Source organism: Pygoscelis adeliae, unplaced genomic scaffold, assembly GCF_000699105.1.
Source record: "Pygoscelis adeliae isolate BGI_AS28 unplaced genomic scaffold, ASM69910v1 Scaffold100, whole genome shotgun sequence".
Lineage (NCBI taxonomy): Eukaryota > Metazoa > Chordata > Aves > Sphenisciformes > Spheniscidae > Pygoscelis > Pygoscelis adeliae.
Window position 1 is genome coordinate 3,437,886 of NW_008824034.1, and position 16,620 is coordinate 3,454,505.

The following is a 16,620-nucleotide window of genomic DNA, read 5'->3' on the forward strand; positions in this document are numbered from 1 at the left end:
CCCGCGCTGGTTTGAAAAGCAAAATCAACTGGCAGCAACGGAGCCACTCCGCTAATAGCCTTTCTCATCTCATTTTTTTAATAAAACATGCAAATACAGTAATCACCACCGGTTTGAGTCAGTGGGACTGAGAGCAGGTGAAAGAGAAACGTTGGGAAGAAGGAGAAAGTTGGGACGAGAGTTTAGCATGAAGAAACGCCTCTGCATTTGAGGGTGTTTTCTGCCCCTTCAGGAGCCAGCTGGGTGGTCATGGAGGCTGGTAGGTTTGGTGATGAAGGCTGGGTGGGTTTGGGGGTGGAGGCTGGTGGGTTTGGCAGTGGAGGCTGGTGGGTTTGGTGGTGGGAGCTGTCACTGCTCCAAGGACAGCGCTGCAGGAAGAGCAGCCTGGTGGCAAAGCTCATCCTCCTGCAGACAGGCCTGGAGCAGGCCCTCTTCTCGTATGCCAAAATTCAGGAGGAAGAGGCCAGCAGCTTTTGAGGTTTCCTTGCAGCCTCTGTGCAGGCGCACCTGGTAAATACTGCAGGCTCTCTGTGAGCTGGTTACCAGATGAGGCTGTTGGGAAAGAGGACACGAGGGCGCTTCCCTCTGGGGTTTTAAATCTTGCTGTGGAGGAGTGAGAAAGGCTGCGCGAGATGGCAGCCGATGAGAAACTCCTCCCCGATGTGTTTTTTGTCTGGTCTCTGCAGAGTGACCTGCCGGCAGCTCCTGGTGCGGCTGTGGAGGCGGAGCTGCCGGTTGCTGCCCGGGGCTGTGGGATACCACGGGGCGTGCAGGGCAGCGCTGCTTCTTCGGGTGTTTTGGGAGCAACCTGGAGGTCTGTCCTTCCGCCCGAGGTGGGGAGAAGATGCGTTCGGACCTTTGGGCAGCCCTTGGCATGGCGCAGGGCAGATAGGCACTGCCATCCCTCAAGCGTTCAGCGCCTGGCGGGGCAGTTCCCAGCAAGGGCTTGCCTTCTTCTGCTCACTAGGACGGTGGCCTTTCTGGCCCGGCCCCACATCGTGGTGCTAACAGTGTCTGCTGAGAAGGAGCCTGGAGCCCACCAGATGCAGGCTGGTTTTGCTGGTCCTGTTTTCCTCGCCACCTCCATCGCTCTTGCTGGGTGCCAAGTACATCGGGTGCTGCTGCCGAATAATTTAAATTATTCCTAGTAAGCCTTGAAATCAAATTGCAACAGACATCTGCTTCTCGTCTGGCTGCCCTGGCGCACAGAAATGCAGAATTATCCTGTGGCTTAAAAACCCAAAACTAGGTGCGATGCCCTGAGCTGCGGACAGCAGTGCTCGTGCAGGGGCCGCGCTGCCCGTCCTGCCCCATCCGGCATGCCTGGCCAAGTCCAGCTCACCCCGCTGCTTGGGCGGCCCAAGGAAAGGGCAAAACTGGGGGTGTTGTGGAGCTGAGGTTCGCGGCAGGGAGCCAGCGGCACGGAGGGCAGCGGGGGTGACGGAGCCTGCGTGTGTCATGGCGGCAGTGTGCTGGCTTTAGCGGGGCTTCTAGGCATTTCCGTTAATAGGTTTCAAACATAACCACCATTAGTCCCTCGACAAAGAGAAAGTCTTCATTATGCAAATTCTCATCTTAAAGCTTTATTCATGTGCTTCCTGGCAGGCTTTCCTTTAATCTCAAGAGCAAGATTGCTTGGAATTACCATATACCCTTGTTAATTGCATTAAAAAAAAAAAAATTCAGCAGAGATTGTTTTTGCCATAATCAAGAGTGATTTTGATTAGTACTTCTGGAAATCAAAATGTTTTGCTGGGAATGGAGAACGAGGACGGCAGCGCTACCTCGTCCCCTGCGAGGAGCGGGGGCCATCCCAGCTGGGGAGCTGTGTCCCACCGCTCTCAGCTGGCTGTGCCCCGGACCGGGGCGACGTACCCCTGGCATCAGCCCGTCAGTCCTGCTGCCGCGACGTGTGCAGGGGGCTGAGTTTCTCCCGTACTTCGCTTCCCGGCAGAGCCCTGTCTCCCCTCATCCCGACGGGCTGCCGACAGGGATGTTTGTGCAGGGGCATGTCCCTGGGCAGTCTGTCTTCCCTCGCAGCGGCCGAGGAGCTGGCGGAAGTTCGGAGTCTGCTTTTCAAGGCAGAACTGACTTCAGGAGGAGGTCTGTGTTCAGGAGACAGCCTGGGCACGTCTCTGGAGACAAGTGCAGCTGCAATGAAGCTGTCCTTACCCGCCTGGCCCGCCAGCGCTGCTCCATAACACCCCAGCTCTGAGGAGCTCTGCTCTCCGTACACGCACAGAACTGTGCTTTGGTCTTAGCAGTCAGCAAGAACTCAAGATTTGCAAGCAACTTGGCACTGGCAAGTAAATTTCCCACGTGTTTGGCAGGTGGCTGGGGCCAGCGCCCAGGCAGTGGTGGTGGAGAGCATTGGCGAGCCTGAAGCTCTGGTCTGTGCTGACTGGGATCACTGCTCTGGCCGGTGGCGGCGTGCCATTGCCTGCTCCAGGAGAGGTCCCTGGGGACCCCCGGTGCTGCCAGAGGCACCCCAGCTGCTGCAGAGGTTGCAGCAGCCATTTGCCCCCCGCAGACCTTTGGGCCCGTATCTTTGCTGAGACAGCAGGAAACACCGCTGCGAGGATCCAGTCCAGCACCAGCAGCACGATACGGCCCTGCACCCAAAAACCCTCCATCCCCAGCACCCTGCCCAGAGGTGCCAGTGCAGCCGTGGGTGCCCTGCACAGGGAACCACCTGCATGTGCCGACACCGTAACTCAGAGCCAAAAAGGCTCGAGGTTTGTCGCTGGGGAGACCCTGGTGCTTTCAGTTACCTTGGCACGCGCTTTCCTCCTGCTCTCCCACCTGCTGCCCGCCGCACTGCTCCTAAGGTAGATGCATACAAGTCAGGCAGTTTGAATTACTTTCCACTGCCCTTGTACCTGCTTTGCATTCTCCCGTAATCTCCCGGGCTGTCAATCTCGTACCGTCGTGGGCTCTCAATTCCCAGGGAAGCTAAACACAGATATATTGCACAAAGAGATCCGTGGGCTGGCGCTAAAAATGGAGTACACCTTAACTCCGAGTGCTGCAGACGGCCTAGCAAATACTGGGTGTGAATTATGATACTGTAATTCAAGGTTTGTCAAACAGTGGGGCTTAATTAGAATATATATATAATTGTAAAAACTAAAAAGCTGACGAGTACAATTGTGCGTTTGAGCTGCCTGCTACAGAAAATAATGAGGAGAGAATACATTAAGGCACAAAACCCTTCTACCTTCAAAGAGCAGCTAGCTCTGATTAAAAATACTCCCGGCAAGGCAAGGGTCCTCAGCGAGAGGCAGGGAACCTGCAGCACCAGCTTGACCATAACTCTCACCTCTGTTTTACAGCCTCCATCCAGCGCAGCTGCAGCCTTGGGGTCCCCCCACCTCCCCATTCTGGTGTTGAGGGACCACAAGATGTCCCAGCTCGGTTTCTTTTTATTATCATATTAAAGAAAAATATGGAAAACATGTCTTGTTTGCCTGTTTCTCCCCCCGCCATAGACCTGCAGTCCCACGGATTCTCCAGCGCCATGCAGCGCCAGTACGCAACCGCTCCTCGGCCGGCTGGCGCACAGGGCCAGCCCCTGGGGGTGTGCGTTTGCTCCCAGCAGCCAGGGACAAGAGTCCTGCCAAGGACCCAGTGCAAGGGTGGGGAAAAAAAAAAAAAAAACAAACTAGTCTGGTCATCAACCCCGGCGAAGATCCCGTACTGCTCCCTGACACCGAGCAACCAGCAGAGGATGGTTTTGCGTATCAGTGGTTTTACAGTCCTGTAACAGGTTGCAGGCAGCGTGGGTACATCCTACAGGGGAGGTGAAACGTCAGGGTGTGCAGGACCTCGACTGCTGAGCATGCATTACAGAAAAAGACCTCAGCAGCGGGCTGCTTGTGAGCTGTGGTACGTAGGAACGTGCCCCAGCTTCTCCTGGAGAGTATAAACCCTTAACGTAAAGATACTCTGTGCTGTGCTTGGGTTCCCATCAGAGAATGAGCTTTGGGAGCCCGGGAGACCCGCTGCTCCGCCGATAGCGAAGCAGGACCAGGGCCCCAGGAGCAAAGGGTTTTGCATGAGACAGTGCAGGGAGCAGCGGCACTGCCTCCCGAAAAACTGTGTTTGCAAGGTAAACACGCATACCAAGTGCTGGTTGGGTTTTAAACGTCTGGCTGTGAAGTGCTGGGTTTGTTACTGCTTAGTAACTGAATAAAAGAATGAGGAGAAGAGCATTCAGCTCTTATCTGTCGGAGTGAGCAGGCAAGTTTGCATGCCTTTGACAGCAGTGCTCGGTTATTGATCCATAAAAGGTGTAATACGTCTCTATAACACCCTTTGCATGAAATAAAGATGTTGTCAGCTTCAGTTAACTGGCAATCTGTTATTAGTCCTTGCCAATGCCTAGGGGATTCCTGGGTTTAAATTGCCCTGGAGAAGGATCTCGGTTTGCTGTGGGCAGCAGTGGGAAAGCCCTGGGAAACGGACTGTGCCAAGCGCCGCAGCTCCTAGAGAAGGTTTTACCGGATGATTCAGTGCTTCAACACTTCCTAACCTTCACGCAGGCTGCGTGCACGCCTCTCCCCGGTGGGGGGTATTCCCCCTGGATGGTTGCAGCCCAGGACACGTTAGCGGTTGCTGTTCTATATCAGCCCCGCAAGGATGGAGGGCCCTGAGCACCTTTCACCCCCCCGAACCCACTGGTGTGCCAGCTGGCTCTTGGAGGCTGATTTTGGAAGTGGCACCCTCCCCTCGTCCTGTGGTGAGAGATGCCAAGGGGAGCTGTCACCAAATGTGGGGAGGTGTAAGTGGCTGGCGGGTCCGGAGAGCCCCCCCCAAGCCAGGCAGGGGGGAGCCCGTTTTTGGGGGCACTCATTCCCTGCAGGGCCCGTGGCCCCGCTAGGGGGGCATCTCCGTGCAGGCCCAGGAACCCCGTAGCCCTTCAGCAGAAGAGCGAGTCAGCTGCACGCACCCCCAGGGCTGCCCACTCCCCCCTCACTCTGTATTTGGGCTCCTGTGTCAAGGTGAAGCACGGGGAGGATGCGCTAACAGCAGGGCTCGGCGTGCAGCAAATCAGCGCCCTTAACATTTACTTAATCACAGAGAGCAGAGGGAGCGGGGGGAGAGGGAAGGGATGGCTCCTAGCATACCAATGCGAGTCTTGGTGCTGCCACCATATCCCTCCTGCCTGCTCACCACAGAGATGGGGAACCGAAATGAAACATGGCGATGACGCGTTTCCCCCGGTCGGGTTTGTAGCGCTTCTCATCCCGCCAGAGACACGCCGCGGTTTTCCCCTTCCACCTTTTTTTAAACACAGTTTAAAATAGAAAGACAAGAATGAAGGAGACCCAGCGGTTCCTGAAAAATCCAGTAAAGGCTGGGGAAAAAGCCATGCTGGGAAAGGGAGCCTGCATGAAATTGCCGGAGTAGCAAGCTTGGGACAGTTGGCCACAGCAGTAATGAGCTTGTGGGGTCTCAGCAGGGACATGCTGGTGGTTCGGCAGCACCCTGTGCAAGTGCTAGAGCTGGGCAGGTGTTTTTTCGGCGCCGTGGATGGTCTTGCATGGTCCTTACTTAGCTCCTTTGCACTGACAGACCACTTGATAACCCTGCGGCTTCATCTGGGCTGTCAGAGCACGAAAGCATCACCTGTCTCACGGTGCCAGTATTTTGCCAGCAATAAGGCCCAAGAGGCAAATATTTTGGGAAGGGAGTGGAGGGGCGTGCAGGGAGGCTGAAGGTGCCAAGCACAGCCCTGCCACGCTGCTGTGCTGAGCAAGGGGCTCGTCCGCATGCCTCGCTCCGCAGATTTCACACGGTGGTAACTGGGCTCCACCTGCAATGGGGCATCGCCCGCTGCCGGCCGTTCCTCTGGGCTCACAGGGGGAGCGCTGGCATCCTTCATCTCAATGAGAAACGCAGCCGTGAGCTGGGACGTGTATTACTTACACACACACACCCCCAGCCGTAGCTTAACGCCGAGCGCTTTGCCAGGGGAGAGAAGCCCATAGCAACTTTCCAGCCATAGACCCTGCATTTAAATCACCCTCAGGTTTGCTGAGTGTACATTTAAATAGACGGCAAATGAAATGAGATGTGATGTGTGAGTAAGTGAAACCGGAGCTGGAGGTGTTGCAGTACTTAGTGACCACTCTCGGTAGAAGTTTTTCACCAAAATGCTGATACCTGCTTTCTGATGGACTGGTGCCTTCCCGTTGTTATTGTCCTTGTCAGTAAAGCTTTAAATTTATTCATGAAGCACGCTGGAGCTCAGGTGGCAATAGCTAAATCCATTTAGCAGTAGGAATAAGAGGAAAGCCATTTTAATGTTCTCTTGCAGTGCTGCAGTACTTAGCAAACCCAAAGGATATTAATTACTCAGCATGCTCTGAGATGTAAAAGCATGAATTTATCAAGACAAATACATTCAGAACTAGGGTAAGTCAACAGTAATTAACGCAATGCAAAAAAAGATGGAGAAAGGAAGGATTAGCTGGCCCTATCACAGGAGAACACGGCATAGCGCCGAGTTATCCCCGGGATATTATAAAGTGACTGGAGTTGTGGTGAGGCATCTCTAACAAAAAAATCTGCCTGTGCCTGTCAGGGGTATCCCTGGGACGGGGGTTTGGTCCTGGTATGCATTACCAAGGCAGAATGATGCAGGCGGTCTCTGAAATGCTAAGTTGTGCTTGGCAGCCAGCAGCAGCATTTTCATACGAAGCCTTTGATGTTGGAAGGCGCTTGTGAAGAAGAGGTGCATAGGGCTTTTTTGTTTTTCACTGAATTTGTCTGCGCTGTCCCAATGTTTTCATGGTGTTTAGCAAACGTATAATCGTGAGCACAGCCACAGATGAGTGGCAGCTCAAGAGATGAATTGGTAGGCTCCCCTTGACAAATTTAAGCATAGCATCCATTAGGGCAGACAAGTGGAAAATCCAGAGATGACTGCTCTGCAATTTAACAGTCACAGCATTTGGAGAAGGCTGATGTCTTCCTCATCACTGGTGACGGGTCAGGTTCAGAAAAAAGCAGAAAGACCTCTAAAAACTAAAGCAATTTGAGCAAACGAGTCTAGCCGCACTGTATTTAACGGCGGTTTACTTTGTGCGGAGCGAGTACAACCAGTGCAGATTCTTTGTCTCCAGGTCATGGCGACAACCCAGATGACTTCAACCTAGAAGATGCCCTGTATGACCTCAGCACCAAGCGACGTAAGTCACATTTATTTATTCTTTTAAAGAGGAGAAAACAAATAGATGTCAATAGATGCAATTTGTTCTTTGGGATCTGATGCCGGTGGGAGGGTGGTGGAGGATATGGGCTACCTCATCGTCTGCCCGGGGAGATGCGGTGTCCAGGCTTGCCAACACGTGGGTCTGGAGGTAGTCCTGGAGAAGCTGGTTGCTGATCTTGTGCCCTTCGCTTTCTGATTCCCGTGAGCAAACCGCAGAGGCACACCAGTGCTTTGATGTAGCGACAGCACTGACCACATCTTTTTGGCTTCCTTGCCTGCGTTAGTAACACCTACCATCAAACATGCCCCTGTTTGCCTGGAAGATAATGCATTAGCTGCCGGTGAGGGCAACCTGCTGAGCCCGGCCGGGCAGGGGCAGCGCCGGGTCCTTCCCTGGTCCCGCTGCAACACGGTGCTTGAGGAAAGCAAACGGCATGTTGGGTTGTTCCTTTGCTTCGCTTAATTTCAAGTGTAACCCGTCAGTTAAAAGAAACTCATTTCTGAAGGGGGTGCCTTGCTGCTGGCATGCTGATATTTAATATTTGGCTTTGAACTATATAAGTTCTATGTAAGCTGGGGCTGGGCTGTGTCACTGAGGGGACAGCGGTGCCTGGCAGAGCTCAGCCTCAGGCCTGGCAGAAACAGCGGCAAGGTCAGGGGGCTGGCGAGGGGTTTGCACCACCCTGGGTGGAGGAAATTCGGTGGAGCAGCTCTCATTTTACATCCAAAAGAGATAACCTAACCGCCAGCACAGCAGCTGATGGGAGGAGGCTCGTCTCCCTTCCAGGGGCACGTCGCAGGCCTCCACCCAGCGCCGAGGGCTGAGCCCAAGCCAGGTCTGCACCTGGACACGTTGGCAGCTCCCCTTCACTGTCCGGCCACGGAGGCGCAGCAGCGGAGTTGCAAATGCTAGCGCCCAGGACCCCTCGCTGCCCATCCCTTCCCGTGTGGTTCCTGGTGACCATCCCCAGACGCAGCGCCCGGCCGGACGCTAGCAGGGAGCGCTCTGCGAGCGATGCTGGCCCCTGTGATCGCACAAAATACACCTACAAGTGTTTAAGTGAAAGCTGTAACAGGCTTCGAAACCTCTTACTTTATATTCTAACAACACACAGACACTTGGTCTGTGTTATGTTGGAGCTTACGTGGAATAAAGAGTGAGGATGCTCCATGCATCTCTCCTGCGGAAAAAAAAGGGGATAGGATAGACTATGTGGGATCAGACTTGGTCATGGGTCTCAGGGATCTCATCTAGGATTTTGCAAGCCCTTTAATACAGTATGTGGAGACATGGTTAGAAACGCCTAATGGCTACCTCATGCAGAGGGAAAGCAGCGTTTCCCCAGGCTGGAGTCCCAGCTGCGAGGGGGGGAAGAGGCAATGCTGTCCCCACAGCCTCCCCCAGCTGCTGCATCCCGCTCTGGACTTCATCACATCAGCCCCGGAATAAAAGCAAACAAAGGGTCTGGAGTCGGGTCACATCAAACCGTACTGGCACACTGGAAATGAAGCCCAGCAGAAGCACTCCGGTATTCAGAAGCGCAAATGGAAATTAATGGGAATAGAGCAGCCACAACTCTTGCTCATAATTTATTCATATACTTGGTAATGCTAGCCACTATTAATAGATAGTTGTTTACAGGGGGTGAAAAAAATACCCCCCCCGAAGGCTGACTGTAGCTTGTTTTAGCCCAGGAGCGGGCAGGGGAGCTGGGATCTGAGCATCGGGGTGTCACCAAAATTCCTCCAGCTGACAGGGAACCTCCCGTACATAATGCAGCACTGGAAATTATCTGTCATTTAACTAACCGACCAGGCAGGGGACAGCAAAACATTGGCAGCATACTCTTGTTTTCCACGCTGTTCTGTACAGTATCTGTCCTTGCTCTGTTTGTTGCCGTCTCCGGGAGTCTTAATTCGGAGCAGTTTATTACAGCCCTCTGCTTTTCGCTTGGCGGGATGCTGGCCTGCACCGGGGCAGCGTTCAGCCCCAGACACAGCTGGTGCCCCGCAGAGCTCTGGGCTCAATCCTGCACGGGGCTGCAGCCACTCGCCCTCGCACACAGGCAGTCCCGCTCCCTGTGGCCATGCGCCGTGCGCGTGGGGGTTTCGTGGCTCTGGGCTACGAGGTTACAAGTACAAACCAACGACGGTCAGCTGGAAAGCTCGTGGTGAAATCTTTGCCATTTATTCTCGAACCAGAAGTGACACGTTTTCGGTGGTGCCCATGACTAACATTCTCCTCCCTGTCTGTTTTGTCACAGCCACTCCCAAGGGCCCCAGAAAGCCGGCAGGTGGGACAGGTGAGACCTCCTTGCGTGCACATCATTTAAGCACAGTGCGGGGTTTGCTTCCCATGGGGGTTTGAACCGTGCGAGTCCCCCCGCCGGCTGCACGTGTGCGGCTGGGTGCTGCTGCCTTAGCAGAGGCTTTGGGATGCCTTCGCTTGCCCGTAAGAAAGCTGGTGCCGGTGTGCATATGTGTGCTTCTCCTGTACGGCCGAAGTAAATGCAATATTGATATTTCTGTCCATGCTGAAGGTGAGTGACAGTGGAGCGTTTATGGCCAAGGCTGAATTTCGCACACTTTGCAGTATCCTAATGGAAAAGACACAAATCACCACTCAGTTACACAAGGGCTTTTGTTTCTGGCTGCGTGGCACCTACTAGCTTTCCTTCCAGGAGGGATCCCAGAGGGTATATTCCTTCCTTTTTTTACTCCAAGATATCCCTGACCTCCACAGAAAGGCCCAGCCTGGTGACATTTCCCCATCCAGGCAAAAATGTCTCTCCGACTGTTTGTGCCTGTCAGATGTGCTGACTGGCCGGCTCCACAACATCTGCCCTGGTTGAGGAAGCTCCCTTAAATTCACCCGAGTTTCATCGCCAGCAGCTTCTCTGGCCAAAAATACCTACTTAAATATAGTGCGGTCACAAGAGCTGAGGGTTGCTCAACCCCGCCAGAGGAGCCTGAAATAAACTGCAGCGGGGGAGTGCTCAGAAGTGAACCTGCTTGCCCCTGCATCAGGATCTTGGCACAAATTTAAGCAAATCCAACTGTCCAGCTCCTTGGCCACCATGGTCTTTGCTAGGAACAAGAAAAGCCAAGTGCCAGAAGCACGCGCAGGGCTTTGTCATTTGGATCGCAGCCCGAATGAGAGGCAGTTTGATCCAATAAACTCTCCCTGGGAAATGTATGCATGCCGAGGCCAAGGATTCGTCTCAGCAAGTTTCTTCTTCCCCAGGGAGTGCTCTTTGGATGAGTGATGGCACCAGGGGCCTCCTACGACGGGTTCCTGTGCCCTGGCCCCATCTCCCATGCATGCTCCTCTCAGCCCAGGGTCACTCGTGGGCAGCTGTGCAGGGAGCAGAGCAGGTCCCAGCCACTGGCTCAATCCCCGCAGCACCTTCTCATCTGCAGCCTCTGCCTCGGGAGATGCCGCAGGACACCGGCAGGGCTCCCCCCAAAACACATTATTTTGGGGTCACTCAGGCTGGGGGTGGGCGGCAAGCCACAGCTTGGATGGGGAGAGTTAAATGATGGCCAGGCTGATCTGAAGGCTCTGCAGTACGGTTGCGATTGAGTAGCAGAGCAGCTGGACGCCCTTTTCAGCTCCACGCTGACTTGGGCGCTGGTGGCCTCTGGCAATGGTGCAACGTCACTTGCACAGCACCCACAGAGCTGCCGCGTGGGGGGTGCGTGCCGAAAGCCTCGCACCGTCCCCACAAACGATGGGGGTTTTAACGATCCCTTCTCTCCTGCAACAGGCTTTGATTTGGCTGATGACTTTGACACCCCTCTGGAGACTACCACCAAACCAGCCAAGCCGACTCCGAAGCCCTTCCCCAGGCCGGGGAAGCCAGGTAGCGCAGAGCTCCCCCACACCTCGGGGAGGGTACTCATGTGCTCACCTTCAGGGCTCCAGATGGGGGAAAACGCTCCCTGAGGTAACCGGGAGCCATGCCCGCAGCCAGGAGGCTGAGATCAGGCGTTGACAGATGCGGTCTGGCAAGTTTTGGTGACCACCAACAGGTGACTTTAAAAGGTGACCACCTCCTCCTTCCCTGCTGTCATAGTGGAGCCGGCAGAGGAGATGCTCCAGGCTCTCGCTGACATGCCAGGAGGGTCGGCGCCAGCATTTCGCCATCCTCCCTCCCTCTCTGCCCACGTGCCCCCTGCATGAGCCGTATCGGGGGCTTCGCCAAGCAGCATTTGTAAAAGGTTTTAACTGGGATGGAGCTGTTCGCTGCTATTAGGTGGGAGTTTTCATCGCCAAAGTAGCACATCCTTTATGTGTATCGTTTCAGCAGCGCCTGGTCCTGCTCCTGCTCCTGTGTGCTGTGGGTAGCTGGTGGGGGTGGCGCGGGGCTGCCCTCACAGTGGCAGAGTGCCCGTGAGCGGACGGTGGCGTGCGTCCCACCGGCAGCGTGTTTGGGAGGGATTTTCCGAGCAGCCCTGCTTGTCCCCTTCTCAAAATGCAAGCCCCGCTGACACATGCCCCGGCGCAGGGGATCCCTACGAAGGTGCCCACCACCCACACGGAGGGCTTGAGCATCCCCAGGGCACTGACGGGCAGAGGGTACCCCCGGTGTCAGGGGCAGCTGAAGCTGTGGAGAGACCAGAGCACCAAACCATGCCAGTGCAGCCCCAGTCACCCTGCAGGGAGGGTGTTCCCCTCCCAGCGTTCGTCTGAATGCATGTTTGAGATGGTAACATCATTTTCGTCTCTTTTTTTTCCCCTCCCTTCAGACAACAGCTTTTGGGATGTCATCCGCACCACCAAGCAGCCAAAAACTACGAGGGCCCCTCCCAAGCATAACCCAGGTAAGCGTGAGCTCCCCAGCCCCCCGCAACTTCACCCCAGCTCTGCTGCCAGCGCAGGCAGAGCCTTCGGGATGGCAGCGCTGCCCCTCGCCCCGGTATTTCCAGCCTCTAGTTTGTTTGTTCACATGAGACATCTAGGAAAAAAAAAAATAAAATAGAAAACCACATGGCGGACAGGGTATCTTGGCATTACCCTGCACTCACTTCCCCGGGGGTCTCGTTGACTCCTGGACCATTTTGCCTTCCTCTGCCTGTTTTAAGGCTGTGGGCTTGCTGTCCTCCCCGGCACAGTGCGGTGCAGCACAGCACCGCACAGCACCGCACCGCACCGCACCGCACAGCACAGCCAAGCCGCTCTGGGCTCCACTGGCACACCCGGCACACAGGCTCAGGGCACCCTGTCAGCTGGGTGCTTTGCTGCCTGTTCGGACAGAGTTTTGGCAATAGGTGCTCCCAGGCTTAAAAAAATAAATAATCCATTTTAGATCAGAATAAACTAAGGTGCGAGCTGGTGGGAGGACTGAGGAGCTCAGGTTGGCTCCGTGCCACGGTTTTAGCTGCCGTTTAGCGAAGGCAGTAGCTGCTCTGTCAGAGCCGGGCTGCTCAGGGTACCAGCTGGGCGGCTCACGGAGGAAAATAACATCAAGCAATCAAGTTGCAGGCTGCTCCAGCCGGCACGCCAGCGCGGCACAGCCGCCTCCTTCCCCTCCCAGGCGTCACCCCTGGCACTGCGGCTCGCTGGGCCCTCGGGAGCACCGGTTTGGCTCTGACCTTTTCTACCCGGCTTGATTTATCCAATTACCTGGCACTTGAGCCACGGCATGAGACTGTTTCTGCAGGAAGAACACGACATTTCTCACCACAGTGGCGCAGGAGCACGAAACGGGGTGGGTTTAGAAGATGCCACAATGCTGCATAGCGAAACTGGGAGATGTTTGTGTCGGGGGCTTCATCTCTTTCACTGGCACTTTTCCCTGGCAAAGCTGAGCATTTCCTTGATGAATTAATTAATTGCAGAGTTCCCCAGCCTGTGGCCAGCACTGCTAACCCCTGTGTTGTTTTCTAGCAAAGAATCCTATGGATTTTGACTTGGCTGATGCCCTTGATGATAAGAACGATGGGAAAGATGGTGGGAGGCCGGACATAAGGCCAGGTGAAGGTACGTTGACTTCCCCTCTCCATCCTACTTGCCAGCAGCCACGCTGTCCCCCGGGACCTGTGGGAGATGCTCCCCGGCCCCTCCCGGGCACAGGCTCTCACTGCCAGACACCATCCCAGCTGAGTGATGGGGTAAGGAGAAACAAAGGCGCTGCCTTGTCCGAGGCTCCTGCCTGCAGCCAGCACCACGCTGCCCTTGCCCTGCCCGCGCAGAGGAGGGGGATGTTTCCGCAGGCAGCGCAGCCCCTTCCTCCGGGGCCGTGGGGAGGGAAGGAGCCCCCACCTCGGCAGTCCTTGGCAGAGAGGGGCTCTGCCTAACGACCTGTTGCCTGTCTGCAGGTTTCTTTCCCAGGGTCTCTTCTGACCCATTAAATTGCGGTGATTGTGTTAAGTTCCCCCTCGTCCTTGTACCTGACAGCTATTTAACCGAGGGCATGTGCTGTTGGGGTTCGCGGTCATTGCCAAGACATAAATCTAGAGCAGGCTTAAGTCCTGGCATAACATACGCTATGGGCTGGGAGATTTTTTTTCCATCTCTAAAATACTCTGGTGAATGAATCATTTGTCTGCCAGGATTGTTCCCTTGAGCACTTGAGCTAGAAAACAGACTTTGCACGGCTAGTTTATTGATGTCGGGATGGCTGTATACCCTGCTCACACGTGTAATTAATAGTCAGATATTTTATTAGATTGTATTAACTAGGTGACTTGTCTGCACTTTGATATTCTGGGCTTGTTGAGGTTTCAGACTCCTGCAGGAACGGTTGAGGCGTTGAACTGCTGGAATGTGGCACCGCTCACAAACCAGCACACTCATTCCCCCGGCATTGCTGCACCCTGGACTGCCCAGGACCTCTCCCGGTTCTGGCATAGTCAGGGTCTTTTTTCTTTTTACACTCATTACTAAGCCCATAAATCTGTTTTTTGTGGTAAGCTGGTGAATAAGACAGTCTCTTCCAGGCTGTTAAGGCAAAGATAACCCTTCCCAAGGCGCACAATCAGAGAAGGAGCCTTCTGCTGGCTCGGCGTTGGGTCTCTTCTCCCATCACGCGCCTTGCTGTGCCCCGAGGCTCCCTCTGGGACTGGAGCCGAGGGATTCAACAGCTCCGCTCACTCAGCTGCTGATTCCCAGACCGTGTTTCTCTGCACCTACCTGGCACGAATTAAACATTCCTACTACAACTGTGTCTGAAATAACTTTTTCACCTATACCGAGCCGTGCCAGTGCTCAGTTCTTCCCGCGGCTCTGTCCCTCCGGGAAGGAGGAGAGTCAGCTCCCTGCCTGCAGGACCCTGGGCCAGGCTGGCACTGCCAGGGGCTCGCCAGAGGCAGGACAAGGGCACGCTAGTCTCCAGCAGCACAGCCACTGCACACACAAACCGCTTCTTCCTCCCTCCTCCTCTGCCAGCTGAGACTGAGCAGCCAAAACGTTTCATGAACTCATAAATATGTCAGTCATTTTGGTTAAAAAATAATAATACAGTAGTATTTAAACTTTGATTCAGGGGTATTTCTTTCAAGCTAGACTTAAAGTCAATTATTACCTCTTTTATGAGCTTAAAATAATTTGGGGTTAAACTTTTTGTTAACATTTGGTAATTGTGAGAGAAGCAGAATTGCTTATTAACCGGTCCCTGTTCTCACTGGGGATGGAGTAGCTGGCTGACTGGGAGCCACTGGTTTAAATGGGCGTGCAAACCCCTGCTCTGGGCCCTACTGCACAGAAAGCCCCACACGGCTCTTCAAAATAGATGGAGAGTTTTAGAGAAAATACTTGAATGAATAAAGCAGCCTCTGTCTGCCCGGCAAAGAAACGTTTCCCCAGGAGCAGGGGTTTGCAGTCCCACCCTGGGTGCGTGATGATGCTCACGGGTGAACCCCGCCAAGAATCCCCCAAAAGTCCCATTTCCAGGCCCTGCCCATCCAAAGGCACTCGGTTTTTGGGATCCCTCTCATCCCAAGCAAGCCACGCACTATATTTTCTCCCCAGTATGTTATTTTCTAGGCAGCTCTGGCTGCGTTCACCCTCCCAGGAAGGCGGCTTTGGTGTTTTGCTGGGTGAATTTGGCTTTTGCAGGTTGAGAGGGCGAGCTCCACCACTGCCACAGAGCACACGTGAAACCTGTGCCAAGTCTCCACGGGGAAGCCTGTGGCCACTACCTCCCGATGGGGCCGCGTCGCCCCTTGGGCGCCAACCACCATTTGTTCTTGTTATTTTTAAAGCAATTTCAGACGACGACCTGGCCGGCATCGTGGATGGCGGTTACAGCCCGGATAAGAAGAAAGGTAAGCGGTGAGCTACGCACGCTCATTTGCTTTAGCAGTTGCGTCTCGGGCAATAACCGCTGTATTAGCCAACCTCCTAGAAACTGCCCTGTGCAGAGCAGAGCTCACCTTCTCGACAGGGGCGTGTGTGCAGGGAAAGGGGGTGTCTCAGGGGAACACATAGTTTTTGGCCTCCACAGTCACACCTTGTGCCAGCAGTTGGAGCTGCTTATTTTTGGTCCCGTGGAGGCTCTGCAGCTCCAGCTGCCACCAGGGCAGATGGGACCCGCATCTCACCTACCACTTCAAAAGCAGACGCCCGCCCCTGTGCCGTGAGAGGGCACAAGCCTTCATTTGCCTTCCACCATGCGACCACCGATGGTTGAAACAAGGAGGAAAACCAGCAACAGTGGGATAAGCCTGCACATTTGCAAGGATCCACAGCATTAAATATTAACAGCAGTTGAGTAAAGAGATGAACACCACAAGCCCAATCAACATTTAATGAATCCCTGTGCCGAGGACAAACCACATCAGAGGCATTAATACAATGCTGACCTGCTTCCATAAATTCAGGATGCAAGTGACTCGGTAAGGACTGCAGCTTCCAGCAGGAGCAGCTTCTCCTCCCAGCCCAGTTTCTGCAGGGAAGGTGATGTTAAAATAGACTTCAAGCCAAGTGAAGATTCCCTGACGTGGAGCTTAGCCAGTCACGTCCCTGTGATGGCACAAGTATGCTGTGTGACTATCTGACAACATTTCATTTATCCGCTCTTTACACCGAGAGCAGTACGGGGCGGAGGTGAGGTTAACTGTTTTGCAGGCAGAGGTGTCCCCTGCAGGTGCTCTCCCCCAGGCTCCCCCCAAGCACGCACGGTGGGAGAGAGGAGCAGCTTCAGACCCCTCTGAGAAGCAACAACGAGCCACCCCGGGCAGCCAGGCGGAGGTGTGGGGCAGCAGAGACACTGCACCCCACGGGGGCATACGCTCACCCCCAGCCCAGGGGTGCCCCTGGGGCTGTGCTGCCGCCCTTCCCCTGCATGCCTGCTCCCTCCCGGGCTGCCTGGTATGGCAGCGGGGGGAGCAGAGGGGCGCGGGGCCGCTGATGGGCTTGTGTCTCTTGCAGGTGCCGGGGGCAACACTGACAGCGACTACGG

General features: G+C 54.7%; 1 protein-coding gene across 1 annotated transcript in view; it reads left to right on the forward strand.

Moving 5' to 3' along the window:
• Positions 1 to 632: 632 nt before the first annotated feature.
• CD99L2 (CD99 molecule-like 2) overlaps positions 633 to 16,620 on the forward strand; it is a 23,130-nt gene continuing 7,142 nt past the window's right edge. Inside the window, exons 1-8 of the mRNA XM_009331394.1 lie at positions 633 to 708; positions 7,128 to 7,193; positions 9,481 to 9,519; positions 10,984 to 11,079; positions 11,966 to 12,040; positions 13,107 to 13,199; positions 15,422 to 15,484; positions 16,590 to 16,620. Coding sequence (XP_009329669.1) covers positions 633 to 708; positions 7,128 to 7,193; positions 9,481 to 9,519; positions 10,984 to 11,079; positions 11,966 to 12,040; positions 13,107 to 13,199; positions 15,422 to 15,484; positions 16,590 to 16,620 — 539 coding nt within the window. The remainder of the gene's footprint in view (positions 709 to 7,127; positions 7,194 to 9,480; positions 9,520 to 10,983; positions 11,080 to 11,965; positions 12,041 to 13,106; positions 13,200 to 15,421; positions 15,485 to 16,589) is intronic.